Source organism: Scyliorhinus canicula, chromosome 14 (assembly GCF_902713615.1).
Source record: "Scyliorhinus canicula chromosome 14, sScyCan1.1, whole genome shotgun sequence".
Classification (NCBI taxonomy): Eukaryota; Metazoa; Chordata; class Chondrichthyes; order Carcharhiniformes; family Scyliorhinidae; genus Scyliorhinus; species Scyliorhinus canicula.
The window spans coordinates 61,369,682-61,394,406 of record NC_052159.1 but is presented as its reverse complement, the minus strand read 5'-3'; the positions used below and the strand labels follow the sequence as shown (position 1 = coordinate 61,394,406).

Below are 24,725 nucleotides of genomic sequence, written 5' to 3'. Positions count from 1 at the left end.
TGCCTCTGCGTACCTCCTGTCTACCTCCAGCATCCTTCCCACCAGTCTATCCCTCTCACTCCTCTCGCTCCTCTCCCTATGTGCCCGGATGGATATCAGCTCCCCACGAATCACTGCTTTCAGGACTTCCCAGACCACCCCCACCTGAACCTCCCCCGTATCATTCACCTCGAGGTACCCCTCAATACTTGCCAGGACCCTCCTGCACACCACCTCCTCCACCAACAACCCCACACCCAATCGCCACAACGGCCGTTGGTCCCGCACCTCCCCCATCTCCAACTCCATCCAATGCGGAGCGTGGTCGGAGATTGCAATGGCCGAATACTCGGCCTCCTCCACTCTCGGATTCAGTCCCTTACTCACCACGAAGAAGTCTATCCGAGAGTAGACCCTATGTACGTGGGAGAAGAAAGAGTACTCGCGTGCCCTCGGCCTCACAAACCTCCATGGATCCACCCGACCCATCTGGTCCATAAACCCTCTCAGTACCTTGGCCGCCGCCGGCCTCCTACCCGTCCTAGAGCTGGACCGATCCAGTGAAGGATCCAACACCGTATTGAAGTCCCCCCCCCTCATGATCAGACCTTCCACCTCTAGATCCGGGACCCGTCCCAACATACGCCTCATAAAGCCCGCATCGTCCCAATTTGGGGCATACACACTAGCAAGTACCATCTTCTCTCCTTGTAGCCTGCCCCTAACCATCACATACCTACCCCCCTTATCCGCCACCACCTCCAATGCCTCAAACGACACATTTTTCCCCACCAGAATCGCCATTCCCCGGTTCTTCACATCTAACCCAGAGTGAAAAACCTGCCCCATCCATCCCTTCCTCAGTTGGACCTGGTCCGCCACCTTCAGGTGGATCTCCTGAACCATTGCCACATCTTCCTTTAGCCCCCTCAGATGAGTAAGTACCCTCGACCGCTTCACCGGCCCATTCAATTATCTCGCATTCCAGGTGACCAACCGGATCAGAGGGTGTCCCGCCCCCCCTCCCCCGTCGACTAGCCATAGCCCGTCGACTGCCCGCCCCAGGCTAGCACCCCCTGCCTGACCCAGTCCCCACAGCGACAACACCTCACCTCTGTCCCCCGGCCCCCACCAGCTCCTTCCTGACCCTGCCAGCAGCAACCCGGTATTCCCCTTCCCCCCCCCCCCCCCCCCCCCCCCCCCCAGGCTAGGAACCCTCCTAGCCGCGAACCGTCCTCCATTGTACTTCCGTGGGTCAGCTAACTTCTGCTGACCCCGGAAACTCCCACCAATAACGCGACCCCTCCCAAAGTGGCATCATCCCCCATCCTATCCCTCCTCCAGGCACCGCTCCAGCGCGGGGAAGAACCAGTTAAGGCCCCGCCTCCCCCCGTCATCGTCTCCACCCCCCAGCCCCGCAGTGCGGGAAACCAGAGGAAAGCCCGCGCTTTCGCACTGCCCCACCACACCCTTCTGACGCAGCTCCCAAATACCAGCCCCACTCCATACCCCCAACCCGACATAGAATACAACAAACCCCCCCAACCCTCCCCGCAAGATACAAAACTCAAACAATGCCCCACAGCAAAAAAAACATAACAGAACAACACCCCCATAAATAACCATATCAAAATTGTAAAAGTACAGAAAAAGAGAACACAGCAACAGCAGAATCCAGCAATAAAGCATTACAACCGACCCCGCAACCCCCAACCCCTAGTTCAAGTCCAGTTTCTCCGTCCGCACGAAGACCCACGCCTCCTCCGGGGAATCGAAATAATAATGCCGGTCCGAATAAGTTACCCATAGGCGCGCAGGCTGCAAAATTCCGAACTTAATCTTCTTCTTGTAAAGCACCTCTTTCGTCCGATTAAACCCAGACCGCCGCTTAGCCACCTCCGCACTCCAATCCTGGTAGATCCGTACTACCCCATTCTCCCAGTTGCTGCTCTTCACCTTCTTGGCCCAGCGCAGCACACACTCCCGATCACTGAACCGGTGGAACCTCACCAGCACCGCACGCGGGGGTTCATTCTCCTTAGGCCTCCTGGCCAGTACTCTGTATGCTCCCTCCAGCTCCAAGGGCAGATGGAAAGACCCGGTCCGGGAACTTCCGATGTGCATCATGGAGTGAGTGATCACACAGAGGCAGCTCCTGCCTAAGGTTACAGAAAAGAGCTCTTTTTTAAGCAACACGGGTTGGAATTTCGATGAAAAGGCGTAGGTGAATGTTCGAGTACTTTCCCCCAGGAATAGTATTTTCTTGGTTATCAGATCCTCCGAAACAGTGCAAGATTTGTCTGAAGCAGCAGCAAACAAAAGCCTCTGCAAGCATGCAAGCGGGGGAAGGGCCAGGTTAGAGGTCTCAAGCTGACTTGAGGGCCTTTATGAAAGCTGAATTCTAGCAGCAGAGGGAAGAACTGTGAAAAGATCTCACCAAGGCCATTGAAGAAGTGGAGACGGACTTCCGGTAGCGGTGATGCGGAGCTAAGCCGCACGTTCAGTGGCTCCCACTATTTTCGGACTTTGGGGCTCTTTTAAGGGCTCGTAGTGGTGCTGTTTGGACTTTTCCCCGTGTGGGAATACTCCTTCTCAGATTCTCCACCGGTGGATGGCCTGGACTAGGAGTGGAGCGGTCAGAAAATCGGCTTTGGAGACTTCCAGTTGCGGCTATGCGGAGCTAAGCCGCACCGCAGCTCCCGCTACTTAAGGACTTTTGGGCCGATTTGAGGGCCCCAAACGGCGCTGTCTCGACGAATCCCGGTGGGGGAAGGTGTCTAGAGGAGCATTCCCCATAATTTATGGTGCTCACCCGGAGTGGGGCAAAGGAAAAAGCTGCAGTAGCTCCCCAAGAAAAGCGGGGGAAGAAGGACAAAATGGCGGCCGGCGGAACACCCGAGGACTGGTGGAAGTGGGCGCAGGAGCAGCAGGCCTCTCTTCTGTGCTGTTTTGCGGAGCTGAAGGCTGAGTTGCTGGACTCCCTGAATGCGACTACCAACAAGTTGCTTGTGGCCCAGGAGGTGTCCATTTGGGAGTTGCAGCAGCAGGCCGCTGAGTGGGAGTAGGAGGCCGTGGCCCTCGTGGGGAAAGTGGAGTTGCAAGAGGCACTTCACAAAAAGTGGCAAAACCGCTTGGAGGAGCTGGACGTTCGCACGAGGCAAAAGAATTTGAGGATCCTGGGCCTGGCGGAGGGGCCGGATTTCCCGTCGTACGTGACCACGATGTTGAGCTCGTTGATGGGAGCGGGGTCCTTCCATTTGCCCCTGGAGCTTGAGGGAGCTCACAGAGTGCTGGCCAGGAGGCCTAAGGCAAATGAACCCCCGCGGGCGGTGCTGGTGCAGTTCCATCGATTTAGTGACCGGGAGTGTGTGCTGCGCTGGGCCAAGAAAGAGAGGAGCAGCAAGTGGGAGAATTCGGTAGTACGAATCTACCAGGACTGGAGTGCGGAGGTGGCAAAGCGGCGGGCCGGGTTCAACCGGACGAAGGCGGTGCTGCATGCCAAGCAGGTCAGATTTGGATTTGGAATGCTGCAGCCTGCGTGTCTGTGGGTGACATATAAGGACCAGCACCACTACTTCGAGTCCCCGGAGGAGGCTGAGAAGCTGGACTCGAACTAGGGTCTGGGGAAACACTATGGCCGTTGCTGTTTTCGCTGTTGCTGTTCTTCAATTTTGACACGTGTTTTTTTTATGCTGGTTTTCTTTTTGCTCTGTTTCCGGGTGGGTTTGTCTGTTGGGTATGGGTGTGGGGTATGTGGGGAACGTTGGGGGTATGTGCTTTATATGTTCTCTTCTGTACGGGGCTGGGGGTTGGGGTGGAACTGGATTTTGAGGAGCTGCGTCAGAAGGGTGGGGTGTGGCAGTGTGAAAGCGCGGGCTTTCCTCTGGTTGTCTGCGCTGCGGAGCGGGGGGGGCGGAGCTGGAGGTGGGGGCGTGGCCTCTACTAGTTTTCTTTCCCGCGCTGAAGCGGTGCCAAGGAGGTGTGGCAAGAGGGGGATGACCCCATGCCGGGAGGAGATGGGTTTTGGCGGGAGCTGCCGGGTCAGCAGAAGTCAGCTGACTCACGGAAGTACCATGGAGGGTGCGTCGCGGCTAGGAGGGGTCCTAGCCTGGGGAGGTGGGGGGGGATACCGGGTTGCTGCTGGAATGGCCAGGAAGGAGCTGGAGTGGGCCAGGGGGGGGTAGAGGAGAGGCGTTATCGCCATGGGGAACGGGTCAGGCAGGGCGAGCTGGCCTGGGGCGAGCAGTCGATAAGCTATGGCTAGCCGGCGGGGGAGAGGGGCAGGTTGCCCTCTGATCCGGCTGATTACCTGGAACGTGAGGGGGCTGAATGGGCCGGTTAAGAGAACTAGGGTATTTTCTCATCTGAAGGGGCTGAAGGCGGACGTGGCTATGCTCCAGGAGATCCACTTGGGGGTGGCGGACCAGGTTCGTCTGAGGAAGGGGTGGGTGGGGCAGGTTTTTCACTCAGGATTGAACGCGAAGAACCTGGGGGGGTGGCGATTCTGGTGGGGAAGAGGGTGGCGTTCGAGGCGGCTGAGGTGGTGTCGGACAAGGAGAGCAGATATATTATGGTGAAGGGTAGGCTGCAGGGAGAGAAGGTGGTGCTGGTTAATGTATATGCCTCGAATTGGGATGATGCCGGCTTCATGAGGCGCTTGTTGGGCCGCATTCTGGACCTGGAGGCAGGGGGCCTGATCATGGGGGGAGACTTTAACACAGTGCTGGATCCCCCACTGGACCGGTCCAGTTCAAGGACGGGTAGGAGACCGGCGGCGGCCAAAGTGCTGAGGGGGTTTATGGACCAGATGGGAGGGGTGGATCCCTGGAGGTTTGGGAGGCCGAGAGCGCGGGAGTATTCCTTTTTCTCCCATGTCCATAGGGTCCGTTCCCGAATAGATTTTTTCATCCTGAGCATGGGATTGATCCCGAAGGTGCAGGATGCAGAGTATTCGGCCATAGCGATTTCAGACCATGCTCCGCACTGGGTTGATCTGGAGATGGGGGAGGCGCGGGACCAGCGTCCGCTCTGGCGCCTGGATGTGGGGATGCTGGCTGATGAGGAGGTGTGTAGGAGGGTCCGGGGAAGTACTGAGGGGTATCTTGATACCAACGACACGGGGCAGGTCCGGGTGGGGATGGTCTGGGAGGCTCTGAAATCAGTGATCCGGGGGGAGCTGATCTCCATCCGGGCCCATAGGGCAAGGAGGGAGAGGAAGGAGAGGGAGAGACTGGTGGGGGAGCTCCTGGATGTGGACAGGCGAGCAGGATGTTGGCACATCAGCTCCGCAGGCGAGATGCGGCTAGGGAAATTGGTGGAGTGACGGATAGGGGTGGGAATGTAGTGCAGAAGGGGACAGAAGTAAATGTGGTCTTTAGGGACTTCTACGAGGAACTGTACCGGTCAGAACCTCTGATGGGAAAGACCCGGCCCCCACTAGCGAGTTCAGCATCGCAGCCACGTAGGTTGTCAGGTCCGACCCCTCCAGCCCCTCCACAAGGCCCAAGATCCGCAGATTTTTCCGCCTCATGCGGTGATCAAGCTCCTCGAAGCGGTCCTGCCACTTCTTGTGGAGCGCCTTGTGTCCCTCCACCTTACTCACGAGGATCCCAGCCTCCTCCTTTCGCTCAGTGGCCTGCATCTGCAACTCCTTGATGGCAGCACCCTGGGTCGTCTGAATCTCCGACAGCCTTCTGTTCGTGTCCTGCAGAGAGCTCAGTACCTCAGCCTTGAAATCTGCAAAACAGCGCAGGAGAGCAGCTTGTTGCTCCAGGGCCCACAGCTTCCACTCCTCTGGAGCTCCGCCGGCCGCCATCTTGGATTCCTTCCCCCGTTTTTTCTGGGGAGCTGCTGCCGTTTTTTCCCCCTTTCCACTCCGAGTTCGAGTCATGAACTGCGGGGAAAGTCGATCAGCACACCTTCTCCCACCGGGAGACGTCGAAAAATTTCCGTTTTGGGGTCTAAAAAGAGCCGAAAAGTCAGTTTGAAACGGGAGCTCCCAAATGTGCGGCTTCCTACCACGTCATCGCCGCCACCGGAAGTCCAGCATAATGGTATTGTCACTGGACAAGTAGTGCAGAGACCCAGGGTAATGCTCTGGGGACACGGATTCAAATGCCACCATAGCAGATGATGGAATTTAAATTCAATCAAACATCTGGAATTAAAAGTCTATTGATGAAATTGTTATTAATTGTCGTAAAAACCCACCTGGTTTACTAATGTCCTTTAGGGAAAGAAATTTGCCATCCTTGCCTGGTCTGGCCTACAAGTGACACCAGACCCACAGCAATGTGTCATAGAATTTCTGCAGTGAAGAAGGAGGCCATTTGGCCCATTGAGTCTGCACCACCCCTTGCCCTGATAGAGCATCCTACGTAGGCCCAATTCCCCCGTAACCTCACCAAACGTTTTGAGCAATATTAGCATGGCCAATTCACCTAACCTGCACATCTTTGGACTATGGGAGGAAACCGGAGCATGTGGGGGAAACCCACACAGACATGGGGAGAATGTGCAAACTCCATACAGACAGTCACCTGAGGTTGGAATCGAACCCGGGTCCCTGGCGCAGTGCGGTAGCAGTGCTAACCACTGTGCCACACTGCCTCCAACCATTTCATTGCAATAATCAAGCCAAATGCAAAATGTCCTGAATATTAAAGTAATGCATCACTACAACTCTGCTTTCTGGAATTCCCTCAACAGATCACTCTGCCTTTCTATGTTTCACCACTCTCCAAATTTCCTTTTTTTTTTACTGCTACTTTAGTTGGGAAGATCCTAAGTATGTTATTGATACATTAACTTCTTGGGCATCAGAGGTGCAGAATCATGCACTATTCTGTCTCATAGCCAGTTACTACTTTGACACGCTGCTCTTCCTGCACCACAAGTATTGGCTCGATCTAATTATAAATCACCTCCATCAGAGGTAAGTTCTTGCATTTGGTAATCACTTCCCTTATTGGGCTGGAGTATTGAGGGGGATTAGATACAAATGGCAGCAAAAACTTGCATTTATTGATTTACTTTATTTGTTCATGCCTGTGGGCATTGGTGGTTAAACTGCTGCAGTCCAATATGTGCAATCGCCCCCACCTCTGCTCTGGAATGGCGATCTTTTGTCCACATTTGGATAAAAGTATAAATCAAGTGGAATGAATCGAATTGGTGAAGACTGGTACTTGTGATGCTGGAAACTGTAAGAGTGACTGAGATGGATCATCCACATTCAACCCAGTGTTTTGGACGCAGGTGCTGGGCTCCACCATTGTAGAGGATGGGGCTGTTTGTGGTAAGGGCCCAAAACTGGAATCTGTGCATGAATGTTTGTCTGAGATACCAAATGAATGAATATCGCTTATTGTCACAAGTAGGCTTCAAATGAAGTTACTGTGAAAAGCCCCTAGTCGCCACATTCCGGCGCCTGTTCAGGGAGGCTGATACGGGAATTGAACCATGCTGCTGGCCTGCTTTGGTCGGCTCTCAAAGCCAGCGATTTAGCCCTGTGCTAAATCAGCCCCTGATGAGTATTTAAGGAAGAAAATGTGAAAGAGAAGGTAGTTGGGATACTAAATGGGCTAAAAATTGATGACGTATTCGCAAGGCAGGCTGTATTTAAAAGTTAAGTCACCAAGACCAGACATGATGCACCTGAGGATGCTGAGGGCAGTAAGGGTGCAATTATAATAATAATCTTTATTGTCACAAGTAGGCTTACATTAACACTGCAATGAAGTTACCATGAAAATCCCCCTAGTCGCCACATTCTGGCGCCTTTGCGGGTACACAGAGGGAGAATTCAGAATGTCCAAATTACCTAACAGCAGTCTTTCAGAACTTGTGGGAGGAAACTGGACCACCTGGAGGAAACCCATGCAGACTGCAGAAACAATGACCTAAGCCGGGAACCATGGCGCTGTGAAGCTACATTGCCTTATAAATTATGAAGGCTATTGCCTTCCGATCCTTCAGTATGGGCTTGGTACCTGAGGACTGGAGAATTATAACTTGCGTTCAAAAAAAGTGCAAGGATAAACCCAGCAAATATATTAACCCCGGTGGTGGGGAAGCTTTTTGAGATGACAGTAGAGGTCAAAATGAATGGTCACTGCTGAAATGCAGATTAATTAGGCAAAAACCAGAATGACTTGACTTTTGATGAGGCAACCAAGATAGTCGATGTAGTGTAAATGGATTTCCGAAAGGTGTTTGATAGAATGCCACATTATAAAAATTGAAACTCGTGGAAGAAAGGAAATAGTGGAAGAATAGATACAAATTTAGCTGGGTAACCTGAAACAGACTTGCGGTGAATGGTTATTTTTTTTTTGAATGGTGGAAAATATGGTCTCGTTCTCTGAGGAAGGATGTTCTTGCTCTTGAGGGAGTGCAGCGAAGGTTTACCAGACTGATTCCAGGAATGGCGGGATTGTCATACGAGGAGAGATTGACTAGGTTGGGATTGTTCTCGCTGGAGTGGAGAAGAATGAGAGGGGGATCTCATCGAGACTTATAAAATTTTAACGGGGGACTCTTCAGGATAGATGCAGGGAAGATGTTCCCAGATGTCCAGAACCATAGGTCACAGTCTGAGGATTCAGAGTAAACCATTTTGGACAGATATAAGGAGACATTTCTTCACCCAAAGAGTGGTGAGCCTGTGGAATTTATTACCACAGGAAGTAGTTGATGCTAAAACATTGAATATATTCAAAAGGCGGCTGGATAGCACTTGGGGAGAATGGGGTCAAAGGCTATGGGGAGAAAGCAGGATTAGGCTATTGAGTTGGATGATCAGCCATGATCGTGATGAATGGCAGAGCAGGCTTGAAGGACAAAAAGGCCTCCTCCTGCAACTGTCTTCTATGTGTGTATATGTATACAGTAGGGTTCCCAGGGGTCAATACTTGGACCATTGCTGTTCTTTAAATGTATTAATAATTTAGATTTGTGAGGGGTTGGCGTCAGGGGAACAGGGAGTGGTTGCGGGTTTTTTATTGAAGTGTTTGTTCTTCTGATTTTGTTTCATTTGATTTGATTTAGATTTATTTGTTGTCACATGTACCGAAGTAGTCAGAAGTATTTTTCTTCAGCCAAGGAAATGTACACAGTATGCACACACTAAACAAAAAAAGATAGTTACAGTGAATGCGAAAAAGTACACAGTACATCGACAAATAAATAGTTACAGTATGGAACAAGGGCAAAATAACAAAGCAATTACGACATAAGCAAGAACAGCTTAGAGTGTTATGAATAGTGTCTTACAGGGAACAGATCAGTCTGAGGGAGAGTTGTTGAGGAGTCTGATAACTGGGGAAGAAGCAGTTCCTAAGTCTGGACGTACGAGTCTTCAGACTTCTGTATCTTCTGCCTGATGGAAGGGTCTGGAAGAGGGCAAAGCCTGGGTGCGAGGGGTCTCAGACATTGCTGTCTGACGTCCTGAGGCAGCGGGAGGTATAGACAGAATCACTGGAAGGGTGGCAAGTTTGTGTGATGCTGCAGTTTCTTGCGATCGTGGTCTGAGCAGTTGCCACACCAAGCTGTGATGCAGCCAAATAGGATGCTCTCTATGGCACATCTGTAAAGGTTAGTGAGAGTCGATGCAGACATGCTGAATTTCTTTAGCTTCCATAGGAAGTAGAGACGTTGTTGGGCTTTCTTAACTATTGCATCAACGTGAGTGGACCAGGACAGTTTGTTGGTGATGGTGACCCCAGGAACTTAAAACTATCGACCATCTCTATTTCGGAGCCATTGATGTAGACAGGGGTGTGTGTCATACTATGCTTCCTGAAGTCAATGATCAGTTCTTTGGTTTTGCTGACATTGAGAGAAAGGTTGTTTTCATGCAACCAAGTGATCTATCTCCCTTCTGTAGTCTGACTCGTCATTGTTTGAGATACGATCCACCACAGTTGTATATATGAAAATGCCTTGAATAAAAATATTTAAAAATAAAAATAATAATTTAGATTTGGGTGTGCAGGGCACAAAATTTGGGAATCATTGTAAACTGTGAGGAGGCTAGTTGATGGACTTCAAGAGGACATAGACAGGCTGGTGGAATGGATGTGCCACATGGGAATGCAGCAAAGAACTGAACGGTATATTTTGGGATGAAAAATGAAGAGAGGCGATACAAAATATAGGGTGCAATCGAAAGGGGTTGAGGAACAGAGACCTGAGCACATAAATGCACAAATCTTTAAAGATGGCAAGACTAAGAAAGTAGTGAAAAGGGGGCACAGGGGAATGGATGCTGGGCTTTATAAATAATAGAGGCATAGAATACAAAAAGCATGGAAATTATGATGAACCTTTATAAAACTGCCCAATTCTGGACTTTCAGGAAGGATATGAAGGCTTCAAAGAGGGTGAAGAAAAAGATTTACAACAATGATTCCAGGGATGAGTGGCAACAGTTTAGTGGATAGTTTGGAGAAGCTGAGATTGTTCTCCTTCAAATAGAGACGGTCAGGAGGAGATTTGATAAAGTGCTGAAAATCATGAGGGATATACATGAGGGGAGAAACTTCCCATTGGCAGAAGGGTTGAAAACCAGAGGACCCCCAAATTAAAGTGATTGGCAAAAGAACCTGATGCGATATGAGGAAGTCTGGAATGCACCACCTATAAGTATACGAGAGTTAGATACAATTGAGATTTTCAAAAGGAAGTTCGATAAGCACCTGAAAAGAAAAATATTGCAGAGCTGTCAGGAAAGGAAAGGGAATAGATTTTGTTGAATTGCTCTTGCAGTGTGCCAAATGGCCTCCTGCTGTGCTGTAACCATTCCAGGATTAGCATGAGTGTGTCTGCCTATTTTATGAATCTGGTTACATCCTTCTTGGAGGTCTATTATAATTCTCATTTTTTACTATTATTCTGATTTACATGCCAACTCTGAAATTATGATAACAAATATGTTGTTGCATTGACTATGGTAATGTAGCAGAATTTTACCCAAATTTCTTGGAACCAAAAGACTGCTAATTTATAGAAGCTACTCAAAGTTGGATTGTCGCTTTGTAAATTCTCAGCCAGTGTCGCATCTGCTCCATTATTGGAGTAGCAGGGGAAAGCATGGAATTTCTATCTGGTTATCCAAATACTGTGACCTGCAAGATAAGTGCTCATTAAAATTTCTACAACCCAGACTTCCGGTGGGGGCTATGAAGGAGGAAGTCGCACATTTGGTGGCTCCCACTCGGGTCGGAATTTTGGACCTTTTCCCCTGATTTTCTACCGGACTTGAACTGTAAAACTGAAGACAGAGGCAATTGTGTACTGAATTCCCACATTGGTGCATGGCGAGAAGAACTAGAAGTGCTCGTAAAGGTAGAAACAGAAAGACACAGGAAGTTTGGGCTGAAGCTGCAGTGGGAGACAGCATGGCGGAGGACCGGACCTCTGGTTTGTCGATCCAGTGGTCAACGGAGTAGGTGATGCAAGTTATTTAGGAAGGCTGTGCTAAGCAGAAACGGGACTGCTTGGACCCAGTAAAAGAGTCGGTTTGAGCGGCTGGAGCTTAGATTGAACGCCCAAGATCGGGCGATCCAGAAGGTGGAGAAGGCACTGAGCAGGAGAAACATCAAACTACAGTGGAGTTGGAGGTGGGGATGCTGAGAGACCAGCAGAAGAAGCTCCTGGAGAAGGTGGAGGACCGAGAGAATAGGTCCCACCGGCAGAACTTGAGAATCGTTGGGCTTCCGGAGGGGTCCGAATGAGTGGGCGCTGGGGCACACATTGCAGATATGATTGAGAAGCTGCTGGGGGATGGGGCATTCTCCCGACCCTTGGAGGTGGACAGGGCTCATAGAGCACTCGCGAGGAAGCCGCGAACGGGAGACCCCCCCCAGAGGGAAATGGTTGTGAGATTCCACAGGTACTTGGATAAGGAGCGCATTCTACAGTAGGCCAAGCAGACACGGAGCTGTACGTGGGATAACAGCATCCTGCGGGTCTACCAAGACCTGAGTGTGAAGATGGCCAAGAGAAGAGCAGGCTTCAACCAGCTTAGGCCGATCCTTTTTTAAAAAAAAAAGTGAAGTTCAGACTTGTATCTGGCCGGTCTCGTATGAGGAACAGCATTTGTATTTTGTTGATCGTTCTGGGTGAGTGTGCTTAACACTCAATTTGGCTCTGTTTCTTTACTTAGCTCTGGAGTCGCCAGGTATCGTTAAGATACCGCCACAAGTTCAAGGTGAAGTTCAAAGCAATAAAACCATACACCAATTAGTAAGTTCAAACAACTGAGTTTATTATAATACAATTATAATAACTACCCATGCACACGCTAAAATGATTAAGCTATTCCTACCGCTAAATAAACTAATACTTATCTCGAAGGAACTGCCGGGTCAGGGAACAAGGCCTCTTGCTCTGCTCTGGTCTGCAGACTTCAGGTTGGTATAAGTTAAAAGGGGTCAGGAGTGTCTATCTCGTAGCAATCGTTGTGAGACACTTACTTGCTGGCGGCTGCTGTCTGGACCCTCTCTCTCTCCTTCAGGGTCTTCTTGGCAAAAGCTCGTCGAGGTGCTGGTCCACGGAGGAGTGCTGGTCAAGAGAGAGGAGGGCTGGACAAGAAGACTGAACCATGTGTGGGACCTGTCTTTTATAGGTCCCAGGGATCCACGCCCCTTTGGGCGGACTCCCTTACCTGCTTGGAATCGATTGGGTCTCTTCCCAATCGATATGTTTGAATCCCACTCCAATACTGAGGCTGTTCCTTAGCTACTGGGCGGGCTCTCAGGCTCTTTGTTTTCGAACCCTGTTGGTGCCTGAGTGTCTGGTATCCTTTACAATGTTGCAGTTGCTTCCCCATTTGTGTCCATTGTATCTGGAATCGTTCCACTAACATGCTAATTATCCCGGTGATTGCCTCATTAGTAAGCGGAATGTTCGTTTCGGTGCTGTCTGCTTTCTTAGCAGACAGAATCCACACCTGCTGGGTGCAGCCTGCTGGCGCTGCAAACATTGTCCATTTTATCCTATCTGCTTTGCATTCCTCCATTTTGTATTCAGGGAAATGGCCAACTTCGGTGGCTACAATTTCAAGTCGCCCGGGGACGCGCTGGACTTCGTGAAAAGGACAGGACTGGTGGTGGGCTGAGAACTTTTGAACTTTGCTGCACCGTTTTTTTGTTCTTTTTGTTTCTCTTTTTAAAAAATTTCTCGTTTTTTGTTTTGTGGAAGCTGTTTGTAATGCCTTCTGTATTGATTTGGGACCAGTGGCAGAGCTGAGCGAGTTGAGGTTTTCATTTGCACTGTTGGGGGATGGAGGTGTGCTTGTTTAGATTTTGGTGTTTTTCTGTCGGGCAATTGTGTCGGGATTTTTTGATGTGGGGAGTATGTTTGTATGAGCGGGCAGGGGCGGGGGGGAGGAACAATAGGTGGGAGACTGTTCGGCACCAGGGATGGGGGCTAGCTCACGGAAGCGCATTGCAGTGGGGGGTGTGCATATGTTTGGTTTATCAAAGGGGTTGGGTTACAGAGTGTTGTTACTGGGGGGCGGGGGAAATGTTCTGCTGACGAGGGAGGGACTGGGGGCCCAGGGACAGAGAGGAGGTTGGGGGCGGAGGCTGCCTGGGGGCAGGCCGGCTGGAGGTGGGCCCAAAAGGGATGACTGATTGGCGAAGGGGGGGGTGGCAATGAGCCCCCCAACTAGGCTGATCACCTGGAATGTTCGAGGGTTAAATGGGCCGGTCAAGAGGGCACGTGTGTTCGCACATCTTAAGGGACTGAAGGCAAACGTGGTAAATGTTGCAGGAGACGCACTTGAGGAAAGGCTAGGTCAGTCAGGTCTTTCACTCGGGACTGGATTCAAAGACTAGAGGGATTGCGATCCTGATCAATAAGCAGGTGGTGTTTGAGGCGGGTAGAATAACCTCGGATGTGGGTGGTCGATACATTATGGTCAGTGGGAAACTGGAGGGGGTGCATGTGGTATTAGTTAATGTGTATGCGCCAAATTGGGATGATGTGGAGTTTATTAAGAGGATGCTGGGGAAGATACCGGACCTGGACTCGCACAGGTTGGTCATGGGAGGGGACTTCAACACAGTTATTGACCCTGGCTTGGACTGGTAAAGCTCAAAAACGGCAGGGTGCCAGCAATGGCAAAGGAACTAAAAGGGTTCATGGAGCAGATGGGGGGGGGGGGGGGGGGGGGGTGGATCCATGGAGATTTGGGCAGCCGAGAGTGAAGGAGTTCTACTCGCACATGCATAAAGTGTACTCCCGGATTGATTTCTTTATTTTGAGCAGGGCCTTACTGGCAGGCGTGGTGGACACAGGGTACTTGGCGATCACAATCTCAGACCATGCTCCGCACTGGGTTGACCTGCAGGTTAGTAAAGATAGTAACCAGTGCCTTCAATGGAGGTTAGATGTGAGGCTTTTGGCTGACGAAGGGGTGTGCGAGCTGCTGAGGAAATGTATTCAGAACTACCTGCAGGTCAACGACACGGGAGAAATGTCAGCAGCGATGGTCTGGGAAGCACTGAAGGCGTTGATCAGAGGGGAGCTGATCTCGATACAGGCCCATAGGGAGAAGGTGGACAGGGCAGAGGAGATACTCCAGATCGATAGGAGATTTGCGGAGACCCCAGTGGCAGGGCTCTTAAGGGAATGGCGGATAGGCAAGTTCAGCTTGTTAACCACACGGAGGCAGTGGAGCAGCTCAGAAAGGTGAGGGGGCGATCTATGAGTATGGAGAGAAGGCCAACAGAATGCTTGCACAGCAGCGTAGAAAGAGGGAGGCAGCCAGGGAGATAGGGAAAGTAAATGACGGAGATGGGAACCTGGTTGGAGATTCAGCAGGGGTGAATAAGGCATTTAGGGATTTCTACAGTTGGCTGCATAGGTTGGAACCCACTACGGGGCCGGAGCGATTGAGGCACTTCTTGAGGGGGCTGAATTTCCCAAAGGTGGGCGGGGAGCTGGTAGAAGGGTTGGAAGAGATAGTGGAGGGTCTGAAGGCCATGCAGGGTCTGAAGGCCATGCAAGCGGGTAAAGCCCCGGGGTCGGACGAGTACCCAGTGGAGTTTTACAAAAAGTTCTCTAGGATATTGGGGCCAGTGTTGATGAGGATGTTCAATGAGGCAAGGGAAAGAGGGATGCTGCCCCCGACGATGTCACAGGCCACGATTTTGCTGATTCTGAAGCGGGACAAGGACCCGGAGCTGTGTGGGTCCGACAGGCCGATATCCCTGTTGAATGTGGACGCCAAACTGCTGGCCAAAATATTGTCTTCCAGGATTGAGGATTGTGTTCCGGACGTTATTGGGGAGGACCAGACGGGCTTTGTTAAGGGGAGGCAGTTGGTGGCCAATGTAAGAAGGCTGTTAAATGTGATCATGATGCCCCTGGAAGGTAGGGAGGTGGAGGTAGTGATCGTAATGGATGCAGAAAAGGCTTTTGATCGGGTAGAATGGGATTATCTGTGGGAGGTACTGGGACGGTTCAGATTTGGGCGGGGCTTTATTGACTTGGTCAGGTTGCTGTATCAGGCTCCTATGGCAAGTGTACGGACGAATAGGACAACATCGGACTATTTTAGACTGCACCGGGGGGACGAGACAGGGATGCCCCCTCTCCCCACTGTTGTTGGCACTTGCTCTGAGAGCCTCAAGGGGCTGGTGTGAGGGGAGGGGTGGGAAACAGTCTCTCTCTATGCAGATGACCTGCTTCTGTATGTATCGGACCCATTAGAGGGGATGGAAGAAATCATGAAGATTCTAGAGGAATTTGGCCCGTTTTTGGGGTATAAGCTAAATATGGGAAAAAGTGAGATGTTTGCAGTCCAGGCGAGGGGACAGGAGAGGCAACTGGGAGAGCTGCCATTTCGATTCGTAGGGGAAAGCTTTAGGTACCTAGGCATTCAAGTAGCACGGGAATGGGACCGGCTGCATAAATTAAATCTGGCCCGGCTCGTAGACCAAATGAAGGGCGTTTCTCGGAGATGGGACGCGCTCCCGTTGTCATCACCTGGGAGGGTACAGACGGTGAAGATGACGGTCCTCCCAAGATTCCTGTTCGTGTTTCAATGTCTCCCCATCTTTATTCCGCGGTCCTTTTTTAAACGGGTCAACAAAGCGATCTCTGGCTTTGTTTGGGCGGGCAAGACCCCTTGGGTAAGGAAGGTAATGCTTAAGCGGAGTCGGGGAGAGGGCGGGCTGGCGCTGTAAAATTTTAGTATCTATTACTGGGCGGCGAATATAGCCATGATCAGGAATTGGGTGGTGGGGGAGGGGTTGGCATGGGAGCGTATGGAGGAGGCTTCATGCAAGGGCACCAGTTTGGGAGCGTTGGTAACTGCGTCTCTGCCGTTCCCGCCGGCACTGTACTCCACCAGCCCCGAGGTGGTGGCGGCCCTAAGAGTCTGGGGGCAATGGAGGAGACATGTGGGAGCAGAGGGAGCATCGGTCTGGTCCCCAATGTAATAATCACCGGTTTGCCCTGGGAAGTATGGATGAGGCTGGTTCCGGATATGGTGGAGAGCAGGGATTGAGAGGATGGGGGATATGTTTATAGACGGGAGCTTTCTGAGTACGAGGGCGCTGGAGGAGAAGTTTGGGTTGGCGAGGGGAAACAAATTCAGATATCTGCAGGTGCGGGACTTCCTACATAAACAGTGTCCATCTTCCCGCTCCTACCGCTACGGGGGATTCAGGACAGGGTAGTTTCCAGAGGGTGGGTAGGAGAAGGGAGCATCTCGGACATTTACAAGGAACTTATGGGGTCAGATGAGACGCAGACCGAGGAGCTGAAGCACAAATGGGAGGAGGAGCTGGGAGGAGAGATAGAGGATGGTCTATGGCGGTTGCGTTGAGTAGAGTCAACGCGTCCGCAACATGTGCCAGACTCAGCTTGATACAATTTAAGGTCGTTCACCGGGCTCACATGACAGTGGTCCGGATGAGCAGATTCTTTGGGTGGAAGACAGGTGTGCAAGATGTGCAGGAGGACCAGCGAACCATATCCACATGTTCTGGGCATGTCCGAAGCTTAGGCGATTTTGGCAGGGGTTTGCAGATGTCATGTCCATGGTGTTAAGGGCAAGGGTGGCGCTTTGTCCGTAGGTGGCGATTTTCAGGGTGTCGGAAGACCCAGGAATCCAAGAGGAGAAAAAGGCAGACATTCTGGCCGTTGCTTCCCTGGTAGCCCGGAGACGGATACTATTAGCTTGGAGGGACTCAAAGCCCCCGAAGTTGGAGACCTGGCTATCGGATATGGCTAGCTTTCTGTTTGGAGAAAATCAAGTTCGCCTTGAGAGGGTCAATGTTAGGGTTCGCCCGGAGGTGGCAACCGTTCGTCGACTTCTTCGCGGAAAATTAATCGTCGGCAGAAAGTGTGGGGGGGGGGGGGGGTTAGTTTAGCTTAGAGTAAGGGGTTAATAAAGGTGGGACCTGTAAGGGAGGGAGACGGCTTTTGCACTATGTTTATAGTTTCATGTACATTGTTTATCGTGTCCAAAAAATACCTCAATAAAATGTTTATTAAAAAAAAAATTGCTACGACCCAATCAAACAACTGCTGTAATGTGTCTGTTCCACATAAACTGCTCTGCCTCTTGCCTTGGAATAGACTTCAGTGAATTTGCTGAACGCTGTTACTGTCTGATGCAATCCTGTCATTAGAACTGATTGTATGCTTTGGGTTATTTTGCAAAGGGCAAATTAGTTCAGGATCATCCAACATACTTCAATTGACGGACATCTGTTTTAACACACCAGTTCAGTGTAGAAATTGTGATTTTTATTGCAATTTATAAACATTAGCATGGAATGAAAAAAAGACCATTTAATTCAGCATGTCCTTTATTTCCACAGTGCATCCATAGTCACGCTTTTGAAAATTCACTGTCATTTAATTTCCTGACGACACGTGCTACATTAATCTGCCCCACATTTTAACAGTTAAGAATGAGATCCTTCAAGCATTATTTACCCTATCCAGCCCTAGCTGAACAAAAATAATCTCAGTATATCATTGTCAGTTGTTTGAATGTTAAGGTTGATTCAGAGTTGCAATGTCATTGCCCCGTCTTTGGCTTGCACTCATTGCAAGTATATCTGTGCTGGGTGTGATTTTCTCTGTTTCTTGATAATTTTTGATGTGTAGTGTTCAACAAAGAACATCAATCTATGTTGATTAACAAAGCTAATTTATTAACACTACTTATAACTAGATTCAAATGTCTTCCTAAGTACAAAGGTTGCTAAATAAACTATAACTATATCTACAGATCTCCTGAACACACGACTACGCTCTCTCACACCTAAACACCTTCTTCCAGAATCAATGGTGCCATGTGATCTATGTGACTGCTCTTGATCACCATCTGGTTGTTAGATGTATTTACATAAAATTGTTAACCCTTCATTTACCATACAATATCCATATTGTCACATCCCCCTTTCTTTGAATTTGTTTGGAGACTTGTACAAACATATTTACATGATATGAGCATTATATGTTCTATACGTGGTTGAATGGTTACTGTCCATTTCTTAACAATTTTTTTTCGTTGTTTTAAAAGTTTCCAAATTGTCTGGTTTCTTTTGTACACGTCTGAACTTCTAATTCGTGGTAGTTCAATAGATGTCGTTGTCTTCGCTGCAGGCACAATATCTCGCTGTCGAGCTGTAGAAGTTGTCTTAAGTAGATCTTTATAAAGCTCTTATTTGCAGAAATACAGGTTGAGCTCTCTTTACTTTGAGAAGCCCTCTACGATTCCTTTGTAGGTTCGCACCTTCGTCCATGAGAACAATGTACGAGTGTGGAGCTGTCTGATGAATCTCACATGCCATGCAAGACCAACCTCCAGTCGGAAGTTGTCCCCGCACATGATCTCACGGGTTTAGTGTTGCTACATCCTCCACTGTCCTGTCGTAATAATATTGCTGATTTTGCTTGCTTTGCTTCATTTTCTGTACAGCATCGTCATTGGCAGGATTTACTATAGATAAACATGATAGATTTTGATTCATCAGCAGTTGTGAACTGGTGAGAATCCAGTCGCTAGTGGTGTCGCTCAAGTGTGGATCACTTCTTGAATCCAGTGCTTTTTTGAGTATTGCTTGGCTATGTGCACACCTTTTTCTTCCTTCCCATTAGATTGTGGATGAAGTTGGCTGGAAGTGACATGCTGAAAATCATATTGTTGTGAAAACTCTGTCCACTCACAGCTGTCAAAACATGGACCATTGTCACTCATGACAGTTATTGGTATTCCAAGCCTTGCAAAGATCTCTTTTGTAGCCTTTGACCACCTTCGAACTGGTAAGGGGTAATTTAATCATCTCTGGGCAGTTCGCGAAGTAGTCTATGACTAACAGACAATAATTTCATAGAACATAGAACACTACAGCGCAGTACGGGCCCTTCGGCCCTCGATGTTGCGCCGACCTGTGAAACCGTCTGAAGCCTATCTGACCTACACTATTCCATTTTCATCCATATGTCTATCCAGTGACCACTTAAATGCCCTTAAAGTTGGCGAGTCTACTACTGTTGCAGGCAGGGCGTTCCACACCCCTACTACTCTCTGAGTAAAGAAACTGCCTCTGACATCTGTCCTATATCTCTCACCCCTCAATTTAAAGCTATGTCCCCTCGTGTTGGTCATCACCATCCGAGGAAAAAGACTCTCACTGTCCACCCTATCTAACCCTCTGACTATCTTATATGTCTCTATTAAGTCACCTCTCAGCCTTCTCCTCTCTAACGAAAACAACCTCAATTCCCTGAGCCTTTCCTCGTAAGACCTTCCCTCCATACCAGGCAACATCCTAGTAAATCTCCTCTGAACCCTTTCCAAAGCTTCCACATCCTTCCTATAATGTGGTGACCAGAACTGCACGCAGTACTAAAGACAAACAGATTAATGCCGACCTTTGTCCACGGAGTCGTTACTATTTCATGCAGCGTAAGTGTTTGCTTTTGCTGATGTGACTGGTTTTTCTGAGAGGTTTTGCATGCTGCGATATGGTTATTAATATCTTCAATAATACCTGGCCAATGCACTGACTTGCATTTTTCCATCCCCAGATGGCCTTCATGCACCTTGCTGAGGATCATGCTTCTCAACAAAGTCGGAATTACAATCCGGTGTTGTCTAAGCAGGAATCCGTTTACAATGCTCAGATCTGCTCAAATGTTTCTGTAATTGGAACAATTTCCTTTGGGCCAACCATCTCGCATGCAATACAGCACATGTTGGATTGTTTTGTCCTTGGATGTTTCTTCCTTGATGAGTTTCAGTTTTTCACCAGAGAGATGTAGACTTTCCTTAATCAGGGATGCCTGAGCTTCGATTACCTGAACAAATCTGTCATCCCTGGCTCTTCAATTGCACGCGATAGTGCATTCGCTACAACAGTTTCTTTACCCGGGATGTAGACTAATTCAAAGTCATACCTCTGAAGTTTCATTACGTTGGAGTCTTGGAGACATGTCATTCACAGTTTCTTTTGATAGATACGAGAGGACAATGGTCAGTTTCCACTGTAAAGGTGGGTAACCCATACACGTAGATGTGGAATTTGTCCATCACAGTAATGAGACCCAAGCATTCTTTCTCTATTTGGGCATAGCGCTGCTCGGTTGGTGTCATCGCTCTTCATGCATACGCAATCTGTTGCCATTGCCCATCACATGTTTGCTGCAGCAGCACAGCTCCTATGCCATCTTTGCTAGCATAGGTAGGTATCTTTGTGTTATGCTTTGGATCAGAGAAATTCAGGACTAGTGCAGTGGTGAGTGCTGTCTTTAGGTCAGACCACTCATTCTTCTATTCTTTAGACCACGTGAAAACTGTCTCAGAACCATAGTGCGTGATGATAAATTCGTAATAAACTTTCCCAGAAAGTGTACCACGGTTAACATTCTCAAAACCGCTTTTTTGTCTTTAGGAGAAGACATGTCGTTGATAGCTGCAACTTTTTTAGTGTCTGGCTGCATACCTTGAGCTGAAACCTGATTACCTAAGTCTGAGTTTGGAGACACCAAATTGACATTTGGCTCTATTTAGTTTTAAACAAAACATTTCAATTTGCTGCGTGACTTTAAGAAGTCATGCATTGTGTTCTTCGTTCTCTGACCATATGATAATGTCGTCAACATGTACTCTCACACTTTCAATCCCTTCTATCATATGTTCCACCGCTCAATTAAATATTTTGAATGTAGTTATGATACTGAAAGGCATTCGATTAAAGCAGTACCTTCCATATGGAGTATTGAAAGTACATAGTTTGCTGCTGGCTTCATCTAACTTAAGTTGCCAAAACCCTCTGAATGCAACCAGTGTTGTGAATATTTTGGCACCTGACATCTCACTCGTGATCTCTTTACGTTTAGGAATAGGGTAGTGTTCCCTCTTTATATTTTGGTTTAGGTATTAGGATCAATGCTGATTCTTAGGTTGCCATTTGCTTTCTTAACGCACACTGTTGAACTAACCCCGTCAGTTGGCTCTTCCACCTTTGTGATGATCCCCAGCTGCTGCATGTGGTCAAGTACCAGTTTTAAGCGTTCCTTCAAGGGAGCTGGTACCCTTCCTGGTGGATAAATGACTGGCCTGGCATTCACTCTTAAGCTGTATGGAAACATTCCCATTCCATGAAACACATTAGGAAACTTGTCAATAGTGGCTTCAATTTGGTCTTTGACATTGGCTGAGATCTTGTCTGAGCTGTGAATTTGCTTCACTGGCTGCAGCAGCTCGCATGCCTGAGCACCTAACAATGAAGATCATTTAGGTCCTACAATCTCAAATTTGCTAGGTATCTTCTCGTCTTTACCTGAACCGTTAGATAACAGGTCCCCATTGTCGTAATAACATTGCCACTGTCGTCACATAACCGACAGACATTTTCTTCAATTTGGGGATTTATTTTTTAGTTTGACTATGTCGGTTTGATTAAATTAGCTCGTGCACCAGTATTCAGTTCCATTTGAATATTGGTTCCGTTAATTTTTAATGGAATTGGCCAATCATCATTATCATGAATGATTTAAAATTGTCTGCATCAGAAATTGCCTGTGGAATTTTATTTACACTTTCGACTATATTGACAAAGAAAGAGTCTTCTAAATTGTATTCCTCTTGCACAATGTCAGGTTTACTCACTTTATTTTCATATTTGTTCGAACTTATTTCCTGTACAGCTCTTCCTTCAGTAACTATACCCATTTTCTTAAATTGTTGCAATGTAGTTCCCGTCCTACACTGAGAAGCAAAGTGATTCGGTCTGTGACACTTCACATAGGTTTTACAGAAGGCAGAACTGTTTTTACTTGGTGGACGTGGCCATGACGCTTACACGTCATACACAAAATTGCCACCATTGGTAATGTGCTTTTTCAAGTGCAACACAGCATCAATTGCGTCGGCCACACATTTTCATGGACCATCATTTCAGAATATATATTTTTAGCCAGTTCGCTTGCACAACATATACTAATGGCATCTTCTAACGTTAACTTTGATTGTCTCAGTAATCTCTCACGCAGATTTTTGCTTCTAACTCCATACACTATTTGATCGCGCCGCCAGGAGTCTAATAGAATGGAAAAAGTTATAGGTCTGTGCTTTTTGCCTGAGATCTGTAATAAAGCAGTTCAGTGTTTCACCTGTTTTCTGAATTCTTTTGCCTAAAAATATATCTTTCAAAAGTTTCAGTAATCTGAAGCTTACAATGCTTGTCGAATATTTTGTACTTGCTATATATATTTTTTTTCATCCTCATTCTCAAAGCGGATAAGTTGAAAATTTCCAAAGCTTGCATTCCAGCCATTGTTAAGAACAGCGCTGCTGGTCGCTGGCCATTGCGAGGTCAAAGCCAGAGATATATAATTCAAACTGCTGTTTGAAATTTTTCCAGTTAACATCAACTTTACCCAATGTCTGAAATTAGCATGAATTTTGCAAACCTTCCATCGCTCTTCATTGGGCAGTTTTTTTCGACAGTACTAGCTTCTAGGAGGTCGTTGAGATCGGAGCCTGGTTGAATTTTTTTTTTCTTCAAGTATTTTTTTCGCACGGAGATTTTTTTCTTCTCTCACTCATTCAGTTTTCTCACTAAACCTTTCTATTCTACCTGTTCTCCTGGTATCATGTGATGTTCTCTGTTTCTTGATGTGTCGTGTTCAACAAAGATCATCAATCTATGTTGATTAACAAAGCTAATGGGGCAGCATGGAAGCATTGTGGATAGCACAATTGCTTCACAGCTCCAGGGTCCCAGGTTCGATTCCAGCTTGGGTCACTGCTTGTGTGGAGTCTGAACATCCTCCCCGTGTGTGCGTGGGTTTCCTCCAGGTGCTCCGGTTTCCTCCCACAGTCCAAAGATATGCAGGTTAGGTGGATTGGCCATGATAAATTGCCCTTAGTGTTGGGTGGGGTGGGGTTGCTGGGTTATGAGGATAGGATGGAGGTGTTGACCTTGGGTAGGGTGCTCTTTCCAAGAGCCGGTGCAGACTCGATGGGCCGAATGGTCTCCTTCTGCACTGTAAATTCTATGAAAATAATTTATTAACACTACTTATAACTAGATTCAAACGTCTTCCTAAGTACAAAGGAGTGCTAAATAAACTATGCTATAACTATACAGATCTCCTGAACACACAACTACTCTCACACCTAAACATCTCCCAAAATCAAGGGTATCATGTGATCTATGTGACTGCTCTTGATCATCATCTGGTGGTTAGATGTATTTTCATAAAATTGTTAAGTGTTCATTTACCATACAATATCCATTTTGTCAAACTGTGTGAATGGAATCAGTGTAACTGTGATAGGACACAAACTACTTTATTACTGAAATGTGTATTCTCTCTCCAACAGATTCTTTGCTGGGATGAAAAGGCTTTCTATATCGAGCAGGAATTCATCTCCTGCAGGGACAGCTTTGTGTGTGCCACCATGCTGTGTCGACAGAATGTATTGTACAGCTCCCCAGACAAGTTGTTGCAGATCCTGTGTAAGAGGAAAGTGGAATGCCCAGATTTTCCTGAAGAGCTACAGCTGTGGATCAAATACAACTTGGCCAGTAGTGCAAAACTGAAAGCATAGAGGGATCTCAGCACCAATACCAAACAGCCCTGGGCAAACAATCAAAAGATAGGAACAGTAGAGCTCCGTGGTGATATTAGCAATGGTGTGTCACTGAAATTTCAACATTCTGTTGAAGGTTTCATTTTATTTAAGCTTTTTATCAAATAATTTATTTATGTTTCAAAGGAAAAGTTTAGAATCACTGAGATGAGCTTTGCATTATAAATCAGTGACCTCACATGGTACATTCCTTAGAACCTGTATTGTTCTTGTGAAATCTTTATTGCTGAATAGACAAATATACAACTTTACTGACCTGAAGAAATTATATTCAGCATTTTCTGGATGTTTGGTGGCGATCTGTGTCAATGTGTATTATTAAAATCACTATATTCACACATCTTACCTCGGCGTTTAATGTATTCCTTATGGCTGTGATATCTATCACTAATGCTGCAATATGATTTTCTGTTGCCAATAATTTCCATACTTGGACCAGTCTAATTTATATCGGTGGAGAGGGGATTTGCTGTCCATTTACTCCTGGCCTGAATAAATCCGCAGAGGAATAGCTGGTAAGCACCCATTTGCCTGCCTGATTTAATTATTCAGGCAGGTCTTTAATTGATCATGCAAGACTCTTATCCAAAACAAGTGAATTATATAAGCAAAT

The 24,725-nt window shown here is 47.9% G+C and overlaps 1 protein-coding gene across 4 annotated transcripts in view; it reads left to right on the top strand.

Moving 5' to 3' along the window:
* LOC119977269 (protein THEM6-like) overlaps positions 1 to 24,457 on the top strand; it is an 81,575-nt gene extending 57,118 nt beyond the window's left edge. For 3 of the 4 annotated variants that reach the window (XR_005463148.1, XR_005463146.1, XR_005463147.1), the window contains exons 5-6: positions 20,041 to 20,504; positions 23,843 to 24,026. Coding sequence is in view for 1 of the 4 variants with exons in the window: in XM_038818010.1 (XP_038673938.1) it covers positions 23,843 to 24,070 (228 nt within the window). In the remaining 3 variants the exon portion in view is untranslated. Of the gene's footprint in view, positions 1 to 20,040; positions 20,505 to 23,842 lie in introns of all 4 variants that reach the window. The other variant, XM_038818010.1, reaches the window with a different exon arrangement.
* Positions 24,458 to 24,725: the final 268 nt, after the last annotated feature.